The sequence below is a fragment of the Dunckerocampus dactyliophorus genome, chromosome 6 (genome assembly GCF_027744805.1).
Source record: "Dunckerocampus dactyliophorus isolate RoL2022-P2 chromosome 6, RoL_Ddac_1.1, whole genome shotgun sequence".
Classification (NCBI taxonomy): domain Eukaryota; kingdom Metazoa; phylum Chordata; class Actinopteri; order Syngnathiformes; family Syngnathidae; genus Dunckerocampus; species Dunckerocampus dactyliophorus.
In genome coordinates this window covers 11,595,514-11,609,146 of record NC_072824.1, presented here as the reverse complement: position 1 = coordinate 11,609,146, position 13,633 = coordinate 11,595,514, and the positions used below count along the sequence as shown (strand labels likewise).

Here is a 13,633-nt window from a genome sequence, read left to right as displayed (position 1 = left end):
CATTTTCAGTGCACAATAATCCCTTGTTTATCACTGTTGATTGGTTCCAGACCCGACCGTGACAAGTGAATGTCAGTGAAGTAGGATTCCTTATGTATAAATGGAATATTTTCGTAGTAAGAGCATAGAAAACCACCTTCTAAATGTGTTTTTTAACATTAGTACAGCCCTCTAGACATGAGCTAACACCCCCATAGTCACCTTTACACTCGTATTACCCAATATAGTAGACATAATAAGTTTATATAAGCCGTTTAAGACATAAATAAGACCCGTGCTTGTGTGTGTTGCTACAAATGTGCTCTCTGGTGGAGCAGAGTGGCATGCGGACAGGAAGTGACATTGAGGGTTCAGCTTTCAGTTTTAGCTTTGCGTGGGTTACAGCCGCAAGAGTAGCCCATGTTTTTATTAGGGATTATTGTGCCTGTTGTGAGGTAATTCAAACAGGCAAAATAAAAGCCTGTAAACGTGATAGAACAAAGACGCTAAGTGGCGAGGGACAACTGTATAGTAAATCTATTCTGCTATACAAGGTGTACACTGACTACTCTAAAGTGTAGTGTATTTTATTTCTATAGTATTGTCTGTTGAGATCAAATGCTTTCTGACATGTGAGGAGTGTAGTCACTTGTCAGATAATGTACGTCCTAAAAGTGGAAATCCAGCCTTCGTTCCATAAGCTTCAGCGGTTCAACTTGTTGGATTGCCCACTGAAAAATAAAGTGCTACTACCACTACTAAGGCGACTGGTTGTGGGTCAGCAAAAGACAAAACCTGCAGATGCTTGCAGATGGCCACTTGATGGTTTGATGGGAGATAAGCTGACAGGGATGAAAGGCATGAGTAGATAAGATGAGCATTCCATCTCTCAGCTGGAGTCATTTGTTGAGCAAAGAGCTTAAATAAACTTCTGCAGCCTTTGTGTGAAGTCCTGGAAGATTGGCTCTTTGAGAATAAGATTTTGGAGGCGTAATAAGAAGGAAAAGTGTGGCGGCTGTCATGCAGTCATGAGGGTCAAGGGGGGGGGGGGGGGGGGGCTAGTAGTTGTTTTGTTTGTGATTGCTGACTTCGGTTCCGTTGCTCTCAGACAGTACCTCGTGCTCCAGGGTGTTAAAGTTAACTCCGGACGTGCCCGTATGGTTGCCACCGCGCCTGCACAGGCAGCACAGGATCTCCCTGAAGGTCCTCCTCATGTCCTTGTCCCTGAAGGAGTAGATGATGGGGTTGACCAGGGAGTTGCACTCAGCCAGCACCAGGCAGTACTTCTCGTAGCGCAGCACTTTGCACTCATCACAGCCCAGCCCGTCAAGCAGCAGCACCACCAGGCCGGGCGTCCAGCAGATCACAAACCAGCCTGCAGGGGAAGGCAGAGAGAGGACGTCAACAACAATAAAGCTCTTCACTTACAAAGAGATGCAATCTAGTTTCTTGACAGCTAAAGCCATTTTTAAAATATTGTTTAATTTTTTTTATTATTATTATTTTACTATAAAACATACATAAAACTTTAATATAAATTATAAATAAATACAAATAAAATGAGTACCTAAAAGATTAATTTATTGTGGTTGTGTAATAACATGCTTTTCTATTCTAGTATCTTTAATAAAGTAAGCAATGTAATTGGAATTTTAAAGAATATGCACCCGTCATGTAAAAACAAACAAAAAAAAAAGTCTATTCCATGATTGAAACAAATGAGAATAATGAAACCTCCAAAGTAAAATGTTTCGCCACAGTAAATTGAAATTATTTGTTTCAGCTCCAACTGTTGCCACCAACTGTACAAGCAATATTTTAAGTAACACTTTAACATTCCGAACTCTGATAAATGTGCAAAAGCACATTAACTTTACTACTATGTAGATCAACTAAATAAACCTAAATAAACTAAAACCAATCACCCCAGTCTTTCCCCAACCATTGTATGAAGGGCTTTAGACAGTCAAGTTTTTGATTTTGCCATTTACGTGATGTTTATCATATATACTGTAACTGCCAAAAAGTACATTAAAATTAAAAATTAAAGTTGCTTTTGTGGCGGTGTACTCGTATTATTATGTCATATATTATCATTACATTAATGAAAAAAACGGTCTCAAAATAATGTTGACAATAATATCGTTTATCGGCAATAATTTGTTAGACGGAGAACTTCTGGATGTGACACTGTGTGGAGTTGTGTGTGAAGTCCGAGGTGTAGAGGGTGAAGAGGAAAGGGGAGAGCACCGTACCCTGAGGGGCACCTGTGCTGCAGTCTACCAACTCTATATATATATATATACATACACATATATATATATACACATATATATACACACACATACACATATACTGTATATATACAGTATATATATATATATACACACACACATATACATATATATATATATACATATATATATATACAGTATATATATATACACATACACATATATATATGTATATATATATTTACACACACACACACATATATATATATATATATATTTACACACACACACACATATATATATATATATATATATATATATATATATACATATATATATACACACACACATATACTGTATATATACAGTATATATATATATATACACACACACATATACATATATATATATACACACACACATATATATATATACACACACACACACATATATATATATATATATATATATATATATATATATATATATATATATATATATATGTATATATACAGTCAAACTTGTATATAGCGGCCACTAGAGGGAGTCTGCAAAAGTGGCCGCTATAGACAGGTGGCCTCTATAGACACGTTGGCGTTCAGTTTGAATGTTGACCAGTAGAGGAAAAAAAAGAAAAAAAGGGGGGAAAATTTTTTTTTAATAATAATGTTAACCAGTAGAGGACACTGCGGACTGTGGATAAAAGTTGTACAACACTACTAGGCTTGTTATTATCATGGTTCATGGTTTTAATCCTGAACATGCATGAGTCAAACAGTAGCACATCACATAGTACAATTCACAATTTTGCATGTTCAAAAAGGAGTATTGTATTGTATTGTATTGTATTGTATGTACTTTATTTATCCCACAGCGGGGAAATTTACTTGTTACAGCAGCAAGACAAGTAAAGAGAACAGTGTAAAGAAAGCATAGTGTCTACAACATGGTTCAGGTGGTGCAGGTGTTGTAGAGCCTGACAGCGGTCGGTATGAAGGACCTGCGGAACCTCTCCTTCTTACACCGTGGGTGTAACAGTCTGGTGCTGAAGGAGCTGCTCAGGGAAACAACAGTGTCATGTAGCGGGTGAGAGGTGTTGTTCATGATGGATGTCAGCTTAGCCAACATCCTTCTCTCCCCCACTTCCTCCACGGAGTCCAGAGGACCGTCCAGGACAGAGCTAGCTCGCCTGATCAGTCTATTTATCCTGCTCCTGTCCCTGTCCGTGCTGCCCCCTCTCCAGCAGCCCACAGCAAAGAAGATGGCTGAGGCCACCACAGAGTCATAAAAGGTCTGTAAAAGAGTCCTGCACACACCAAAGGACCTCAGTCTCCTCAGCAGGTGAAGGCGACACTGGCCCTTCTTGTAGAGGGCGTGGGTGTTGACGGACCAGTCCAGCTTGTTGTTAAGGTGAACACCCAGGAATTTGTAGCTGTCTACCAACTCTATGTCCGCTCCCTAGATGTTCACCGGTGTAAAGTGAGATGTTTTCCTCTGGAAGTTAATGATCATCTCCTTTGTCTTGCTGGTGTTGAGCTGCAGCTGGTTAAGCTCACTCCAGCTGACAAAGTCCCTGATGACCGTCCTGTATTCCAGATCATTCCCCTCTGAAACACAACCAACGATGGCTGTGTCGTCGGAGAACTTCTGGATGTGACACTGTGTGGAGTTGTGTGTGAAGTCCGAGGTGTAGAGGGTGAAGAGGAAAGGGGAGAGCACCGTACCCTGAGGGGCACCTGTGCTGCAGAGTACCATGTCAGACACACAGTGACGGAGCCTCACATACTGTGGTCTGTTGGTGAGGTAGTCTATAACCCATGCAGTCAGGTGTTGGTCTACTCCCACACTCTCCATCTTCACTCTGAGTAGTGCCGGCTGGATGGTGTTGAAGGCACTGGAGAAGTAAAAAAACATGACCCTCACAGCGCTCCCGCTGTCCTCCAGGTGTAGCAGTGATCTGTGCAGCAGGTAGATCACTGCGTCGTCCACTCCGATCCGAGGCCGGTAAGCAAACTGCAGGGGGTCCAGCTGAGTGCCCACCAGGGGTCGCAGGTGCTGCAGGATAATCCTCTCCATGGTCTTCATCAGGTGAGAGGTCAAGGCAACAGGCCTGAAGTGGTTAGGCTCCTTGGGACGTGGTGTCTTTGGGATCGGGACCACACAGGAGGTCTTCCACAGGGCCGGGACTTTCTCCAGGCTCAGGCTGAGGTTGAACAAGTGCCTGAGAACTCCACAGAGCTGGTCAGCAAAGTCCTTGAGGATTCTGGGGCTGATGCCGTCCGGTCCCGGGGCCTTCCTTGCCTTGATCTTCCTCAACTGACTTCTCACCTGATCATCAGTTATGGAGAGGGGAGTAGAGGATGGCTGGGATGGGGATGTGGGGGTGAAGAGTGGTGAGTTGGTAGGGGAGGGAGGGAGGGCAGACTCAAATCTGTTAAAAAACAGATTGAGTTCATCTGCCCAGATCTTGTCCCCACTGGCTTGGTCTCTCCCCACTCCTTTACCATGGCCTGTGATGGTCTGCAGGCCTCTCCAGACTTCCCTGGCATTATTCTCCTCCAGCCGCTTCTCCAGTTTCCTCCTGTAGCAGTCCTTCCCCTTCCTGATCTTGTGCCGGAGTTCCCTCTGGACTCTGCATAACTCCTCCTTGTCCCCCGAGTTGAAGACCCTCTTAGTAGTAAGTAGTAAGTAAGTACTACTCTACTTAGTAGAGTAGTAAGAAGCAAAGCTTATTTAATCCTACCCCTCATCAGTTTCAATACATTTGTTCACCTCTTGTTCTTCCAAGTGTACTTTGTAGGTCTACATGACAATGTAGTGCAATCATAGCCAAGGTTTTTACTTACTAAAAGGAAGCTAGAGGCTTAATAATAACTGATAGAATATATCCACGACCCACAGAACAAAGCTGTGCTAGTAATGTCTTACGCTTGTTTTTAATATTTTACTTTTTATACGGCAGTGTCATTAAAGCTTTAGTTCATCAGGAAGTGACGGGAAGTGACGGTGGGCGTCCCGAGCAGGAGAGCTCGGCTCAGTGCTAGCTGTGAGTTTCGAGAGAGTTGGGAAGTGTGTTTATGTTGGCGTGGATGTAAAGTCCTGCAGTGTTCTCCGTTGTTAATAAAGCCACTAAAGTGCATCGGCGACGTGAGTCTCTCCTTCCCCACAACAAGCGGCATTACAGTATTGACCAGTGCACACCAGGAAATAAACGATGTCATTTCTTACAGGCATTGGCTGGACAGCTATGTAGTGGGGCTTGTTTAACCTTTGCCTTGTGGGCAAGCAGGAAGGAGAGACGATGCTGAGAGATGTGTGTGTGTTCTGAGCTGCTGTCTGGTGGCCGCGTTCAATAAACAAAGTTGGCAGAAGCAACAGGAGAAGTTTCCTTCTTTGTTTCGGAGCTGAATAACACTGAATCACACGAACGAAAAAGAAGACGTTTTTTTTGTGTCAAATACAGAAGATGAGGACTTTGATGGATTTGTGGATGAGGATTGATGAAAAATAACGTGAGTACATTCTAAAATACTTCAATTAAGTACAACCCAACTCAGTTTTGCTCCCGCTGCCGCATGCATGCTGGCGTATGTTTTTTTTTTTTATTGTAGCGTCGCTGGGAGCATGTCCTGTTCCCAGTCTACTTTGCGGTAATGTTTTGGTGCAAATGCTCTTAAAGTTACATGTTTGACCAGGAAATAGCAAGCTCAAAAGAAGACGGCTTTTTTATGTGGAACAACTGACAGTTTGTGTGGATCTTGTGAATGATTGTGACTGAGCTAGGACTCAGTAATCAAAGTCTACACATGACGGCTTCATTGATTGAAAAACGAAACTTTTTCGTGCATGAAGCTTCTACTTGAGTTGGTAATTTGGCCGCTGTATGCAGTCAGATATTGACCAAGGGAGACAAAATGGGTGGCCGCTGGCCGCGTTGGACAGGTGACTGCTATACACAGGGTCTATAACATGTAAATTTGCTGTGGGGGATTTTTCAGTGGCTGCTATAGGCAGGTGGCCCTTCTATAAAGGTGGCCGCTAAGGCAGGTTTGACTGTATATACAGTCAAACTTGTCTATAGCGGCCACTAGAGGGAGTCTGCAAAAGTGGCCACTATAGACAGGTGGCCTCTATAGACAGGTTGGCGTCCAGTTTGAATGTTGACCAGTAGAGGAAAAAAAAGAAAAAAAAAAGGGAAAATAATAATAATAATAATAATAATGTTAACCAGTAGAGGGCACTGCGGACTGCGGATAAAAGTTGTACAGCACTACTAGGCTTGTTATTATCATGGTTCATGGTTCATAGTTTTAATTCATCCTGAACATGCATATGAGTAAAACAGTAGCACATGACATAGTACAATTCACAATTTTGCATGTCCAAAAAGGAGTAGGAAGAAGCAAAGCTTATTTAATCCTACCCCTCATCAGTTGCAATTTATTCACCTCTTCTTCTTCCAAGTGTACTTTGTAGGTCTACATGACAATGCAGTGCAATCATAGCCAAGGTTTTTACTTACTAAAAGTAAGCTACAGGCTTAATAATAACTGATAGAATATATCCACGACCCACAGAACAAAGTTGTGCTAGTAATGTCGTACGCTTGTTTTTAATATTTTACTTTTTATACGGCAGAGTTGTCATTAAAGCTTTAGTTCACCAGGAAGTGACGGTAAGTGACGGTGGGCGTCCCGAGCAGGAGAGCTCGGCTCAGTGCTAGCTGTGAGTTTCGAGAGAGTTGGGAAGTGTGTTTATGTTGGCGTGGATGTAAAGTCCTGCAGTGTTCTGCGTTGTTAATAAAGCCATTAAAGTGCATCGGCGACGTGAGTCTCTCCTTCGCCACAGCAAGCGGCATTACAGTATTGACCAGTGCGCACCAGGAAATTAACGCTGTCATTTCTTACAGGCATTGGCTGGACAGCTATGTAGTGGGGCTTGTTTAACCTTTGCCTTGTGGGCAAGCAGGAAGGAGAGACGATGCTGAGAGATGTGGGTGTGTTCTGAGCTGCTGTCTGGTGGCCGCGTTCAATAAATAAAGTTGGCAGAAGCAACAGAAGAAGTTTCCTTCTTTGCTTCGGAGCTGAATAACACTGACAAGTTAACAGACTAGTAGCGAACGGAAAAGAAGACGGCTTTGTTTGTGTCGAATACAGAAGATGAGGACTTTGATCGATTTGTGGATGAGGATTGATGAAAAATAACGTGAGTACATTCTAAAATACTTCAATTAAGTACAACCGCACTCAGTTTTGCTCCCGCTGCCGAATGCACGCTAGCGTATGTTTTTTTTTATTGTAGCGTCGCTGGGAGCACGTCCTGTTCCCAGTCTACTTTGCGGTAATGTTTTGGTGCAAATGCTCTTAAAGTTACATGTTTGACCAGGAAATAGCAAGCTCAAAAGAAGACGGCTTTTTTATGTGGAACAACTGACAGTTTGTGTGGATCTTGTGAATGATTGTGACTGAGCTAGGACTCAGTAATTAAAGTCTACACACGACGGCTTCATTGATTGAAAAACGAAACTTTTTCGTGCATGAAGCTTCTACTTGAGTTGGTAATTTGGCCGCTATATGCAGTCAGATATTGACCAAGGGAGACAAAATGGGTGGCCGCTGGCTGCGTTAGACAGGTGACTGCTATACACAGGGTCTATAACATGTAAATTTGCTGGGGGGAGATTTGTCAGTGGCTGCTATAGGCAGGTGGCCGTTCTATACAGGTGGCCGCATGCGGCAGCGGGAGCAAAACTGAGTTCGGTTGTACTTAACTGAAGTATTTTATCAGTTATCAGTTATTATTAAGCCTCTAGCTTCCTTTTAGTCAGTAAAAACCTTGGCTATGATTGCACTACATTGTCATGTAGACCTACAAAGTACACTTGGAAGAACAAGAGGTGAATAAATGTATTGCAACTGATGAGGGGTAGGATTAAATAAGCTTTGCTTCTTCCTACTCCTTTTTGGACATGCAAAATTGTGAATTGTACTATGTCATGTGCTACTGTTTTACTCATATGCATGTTCAGGATTAAAACCATGAACCATGATAATAACAAGCCTAGTAGTGCTGTACAACTTTTATCCGCAGTCCGCAGTGCCCTCTACTGGTCAACATTATTATTTTTTTTCCCTTTTTTTTCCCCTCTGCTGGTCAACATTCAAACTGGACGCCAACCTGTCTATAGCGGCCACTTTTGCAGACTCCCTCTAGTGGCCGCTATAGACATGTATGTACTGTATATACACATATACATATATACATATATACATATATATATATATATATACATACATACATATATATATATATATACATACATACATACATATATATATACATACATACATACATATATATATACATACATACATATATAATGTATACACACACACACCAGTATATACCAGTGTGTAAAGCGGAGCATTGTGCAGGTACATGAGTAAAAAAAACAGACAGGATGTGCTAAAGAATGTCAAAAGCAGGAGGTTCTAAAGGGAGAAGGGGAATGTACTGTCAAATTCCTCTCACACATGCACGCACAGAGTTTAGTCTGCATGATCACATTTCATTATCATAACACCTGATTGGGCAGCTCAGGAATCTTTTTGCTGCATTGATAACAATGTGTGCACGCTACGGGCGGACATGACTCCGGCTTGCATGCAGCACAAAAGCAATTTGAGGAAAGACTCCTGAGATGGTCCTGAGATGCGTGCACTTGCACAAACAACACACGCTCTCTGTGTCATAGTAACTGAAGTATGCAGCTCCTTGTTGGGGCACGCCAGGGTTTTTCTGGCCTCCCCTCACATGCCAGAAGTGACGAGGGCTCGCTGCCAGGCGACGGCACAAAAAAAAAAAATAAAATACGTGTCGCACTTTAAAATCTTGAGGAATTTATTGTCACTTTGGAAAAGCAACATGTAGGCAAGAGGAGGCTCGGGCACAGTGCAAGGAGCAGGACTGGAAGGTAACTTGTATGGAAAACAAGAAACGGGAAACGGAGTGAAGGAGTGTGGGGGGTGTGGATAACAAGTGCAGACATGCTGAGAGGAGCTAGTAGTTAGCTACTAAGTCAGGTGGTGCATGAAGATGTGTCACCTTACCCAAGATCATAGAGACGGTTTTCATCAGGTTCAACACGGTCTCCCGGTGTCTCATCTGCGTGGTGTGCTGTGACATCTGCTCGCTCTTGTGCCGTACGTACAAAAAAATGCGGGTGTAGACGGCCACCATGATGGAGAAGGTGAGCAAGTTGAGGAGCGCCCAGAACACCAGGTAGCTGCGGCTGTAGAGCGGCGCCATGGTGGAGCAGTTGTCCAGGTCGCATAGACAGTGCCAGCCCATGGTGGGCACTAGACCCATGATGATGGCTATCAGCCAGATGAAGAGCATGATGACGAAGACACGGCGTGTGCTCATCTTGCTGTGGAGCTGCATCTGAAAGATAGTCTGGTGGCGCTCCACCGCCACTGCCAGGAGGTTGAGGACGGAGGCGGTCAGGCTGGTGTCGATGAGAGCCTGACGCACGAACCACTGGTGCTTGGACAGCTTGATGGTCCAAGGACCCGTGTGGAACATCAAGTGGAGGTAGGAGATACCTGGCATGACGGAAGGCAGCGTGAATTGCACTGTTAAGAGGTATTGTTAAAGCAGTGCACATCATGTTAACACCCACAAGACAAGCACATTTACTGTATATAGTGCTTGACACTGCAGAGGAGACGTTGGGCCCCTTAAAAAGACAACATACATTGATCCTGGAAGCCCCCCCCCTCCACACACACACACACACACACACACACACACACACACACAAGTAAGCTTCCTCAGCAAATGCGTGAAGGATGTGCATTGCTGTCATGAGGCATAGAGCACCCAGTCAGCCTGAGAAGAACCCAGCCCCAAAATGTTTTTTTTTTTTTTAATTCTGTTGATTTGTTATTGTACACTAAAAATAATTAATTGAAGAATTTGTTTCCCATGTATCCGTAATACTTCAAAACATGCATCGAGCTAAATTAATTTACAAGTCAAATAGTATAAAAATAGCTTAATGGGTCGGTTAGGTCCTAGAGATGTCATTCTCAATGAATTTGTTGTTTAACACCCGCTAAGACCAATATCCGCTCAGATCTTCCTTAAGGCACAACTCCTCTGCTCAATACAACACTGGCAGGTAAACAGGAGTGCAGAACATTCAGAGGAGGCTTCTACCATATAATAAAAAATTTAGTTCATCAATTAATTGAGCGTATGTCCTACCTGAGAAGAGGTCTGCCAAAGCCAGGTTACCCAAAAGGTAGTAGATGGGAAAGTGGAAGCGTCTATTTTTTAAAATCGCCCCAATGACCAGAAGGTTGGAGAAGATGACAATGAAGCAGACCGTCATGCCCAGCGTGACAACCACGTAGTCGCGGGTACGCCAGTGATCGCTGATGTTCTTGTTGCTCTTCTCGTAGAAAAACTTGACAGTGCGGTTGAAGTAGCATCCCTCCGTGTCATCGGTCAGTATATCCATGGTGCAGAGGTTGGCGGAGAGGTCGGCAGGCTTGGAAAAAGGGGCCGAGGCCTTTCAGACAAGGAGAAGAGGGGCAGAACTAGGGCGCCATTCAGACTCGCCCTCTCTCTGATGGACTGTAGGGAGGCATGCCATCAGCTGCACGGGTGGGTTGCTCGTCTGTGGGACACACAAGAGCCATTAAACATTGGAATATCCATCCAACCAGGCCGTGTGGTAATGTAAATTGTCATGAACCAATATGTAAAAGAAAGAAAAGCAGAATATGAAACAAAAACACACACAAAACAGCGACAAAATTATACTTTAAGAAGTTTCCTGTCTCCCTATTATCATCTTTGGCATGGGAAGTTTTTTTTCCCTGCAGCCCCCGCGAAAAAGCTTGTTAACGTAGTATGTCTATTCATATACACTAGCTGCAACTAACGATTATTTTCCTAGTCGATTAATCTGAAGATTCATGTTTCAATAATCGCGTAATCGGTTGGGCCCTAAACAACCAAATCAATAGCAACCAAACACATACAATTAGTGGTTTGGTCCTCAGCATATCAGAAAAGTTGAATTGTGTGAATGTCTTGTTTTGCCTAAAACACAAAGGAATAATAATAATAATAATAATAATAATAATAATAATAATAATAATAATAATAATAGGAAGACTAAAAAATTTAAAAAATATTGCAATTTTAGAGGCTCAAATCAAAAGATGTTTACATTCTAAAAATAAAAAAACAATCAAATACTGTTGTAAATTAATTATTAGAATAATATTTGTATATAATTATTGTATAATATAACTTAATAATTGCTCAATTATCCATTTATCAATTAATTGTTTCAGCGCTAATATACACACTGTCCACCATCGTCTGAGTAATATAAATTGATTGTATTTTATTATTAAATCCAAGTATCTAGATTGCTTCCAAAACGGATATAGTTGTCCCTCGTTTATGGCGGTGAATTGACTCTAGACCCGTCCATAAAAAGTGAATTTCCGCAAATTAGGGTTCCTTATTTAGAAATGGAATATTTTCATAGTTAGAGAATAGAAAACTTGTTTAAGACCTTTTAAATATGGTTTTGGGCATTATTAGAACCCTCTAGACATGAAATAACACCCCTATAGTCACTTTTACATTTGTATTAGTCAATGTAGTTGACATGATAGAAAATTATACATCTTAGACATACTGTAAATAAGACATTACATAGACTCACAAGTTAGCATTGACAGTACACTTGATGGCTCATCAATGTAACATTCAGGGTTTCCACTACATGTAATGGATCATGGCGGGGTGCCACGGCTCATTAAAAGCCGCCACACCTTGGAAATGAGTTTATTTATTTATTTTTTTACATGAAAACAATGTAAAATAATATACTGTATGGATGGACATACAGTATATGCTACTGTATATCAGGGGTGCCCATTACGGTGATCGTGAAGGTAGTGTTGGTCGCGTGTCACCTACATCATAAACATCAATTTGTAGATGTCATATGACACCTTTTATGACTCTGTGGTGGCCTCAGCCATCTTCTATGCTGTGGGCTGCTGGAGAGGAGGCAGCACGGACAGGGACAGGAGCAGGATCAATAGACTGATCAGGAGAGCGAGCTCTGTCCTGGATGGTCCTCTGGACTCCGTGGAGGAAGTGGGGGAGAGAAGGATGTTGGCTAAGCTGACATCCATCATGGACAACACCTCTCACCCGCTACATGACACTGTGGGTTCCCTTAGCAGCTCCTTCAGCAGCAGACTGTTACACCCACGGTGTAAGGAGGAGAGGTTCCGCAGGTCCTTCATATCGACCGCTGTCAGGCTCTACAACACCTGCACCACTTGAACCATGTGTCACTATGTATTCTTTACTTGCGTATCTTGCTTGCTGCTGTAACAAGTGAATTTCCCTGCTGTGGGATAAATAAAGTACAATACATACATCTAGTGGCCAGTGTAGTAGAAGACTACTGCAATGGCGCAGTGAACATTCATACAGGAGCTGCTGTCAGCCTCAACTCACTGCTAACCATGCTGACACTCAGCAACCCTACAATAGTTAGCTCAAGTCACATTATCACTTCCCAGGCCCCGCCTCTTAAAAGGCACACACGATGTCACAGATAGTACACTACATACTGTATATCTTCTAAATGCCTTTTCCTTCATTTAGCCATTTTTATGATTGAAAATGCTTAATTTCGGCCAAGAATATGTACAATTTGCTTTTATATGAATATATTTTGACCAATAATAGGGCGTATTCAACTACAGTGATCAGAACAGTGATCATTTATCCATTAACTTTTCAATTAACTTTTGAAAACACACGATAGAGTGAGGGAGTGATGTTCGAAATGCAATGTATGTTTGCTTCTGAATGTGGTTGGGGACCTGTGTTCTGTCCTGCTCAAGGTCAGGATAACAGTAGGTTGTGGGGTCTAACCGACAACCTAGCAAAGACAGTGTTTGTTTTTTTTCTTTGATTTATTGAAAAATGTAGTGTACAGATCAAATTCATAGAAGCACAAACAGTTCAATACCGCCGAGTGTCAGTAAACCTGTATAAAAGGCTGCAAGAGTTGCTTTTGACTCACCATCACACCCTCCATTTTGCTGTGTGTGTCTGTCCACAATAGAGTGAAGACACACCTCGCAATTACACAATCCAACTATGTAACACAATCACAATCCAAACATTCACACACAGCCTCGGTGACCCACTCTTCCTACCACGGGTGCAACAAAGGAGGAAGATGCCAAAATAAATTTTAAAAAAGAAAAATGTGGAGCAGCAGAGAAGCAGTTGAGGGCAACAAACTTTTTTTCTTGCTCCCGGTTCGGCTCGGGATCTGTATTGTGTGTGTGTGTGTGTGTGTGTGTGTG

General features: G+C 42.4%; 1 protein-coding gene across 3 annotated transcripts in view; it reads right to left on the bottom strand.

Moving 5' to 3' along the window:
- The window catches only part of lpar2b (lysophosphatidic acid receptor 2b), a 36,574-nt gene that overhangs the window by 7,861 nt on the left and 15,080 nt on the right, over positions 1-13,633 (bottom strand). For all 3 annotated transcript variants that reach the window (XM_054779090.1, XM_054779089.1, XM_054779091.1), the window contains 3 exons: positions 10,482-10,896; positions 9,323-9,817; positions 1,095-1,354 (listed from right to left, as the gene is read on the bottom strand). In XM_054779090.1, the coding sequence (XP_054635065.1) occupies positions 1,095-1,354; positions 9,323-9,817; positions 10,482-10,737 (1,011 nt within the window). In that variant the 5' untranslated portion in view covers positions 10,738-10,896. The remainder of the gene's footprint in view (positions 1-1,094; positions 1,355-9,322; positions 9,818-10,481; positions 10,897-13,633) is intronic.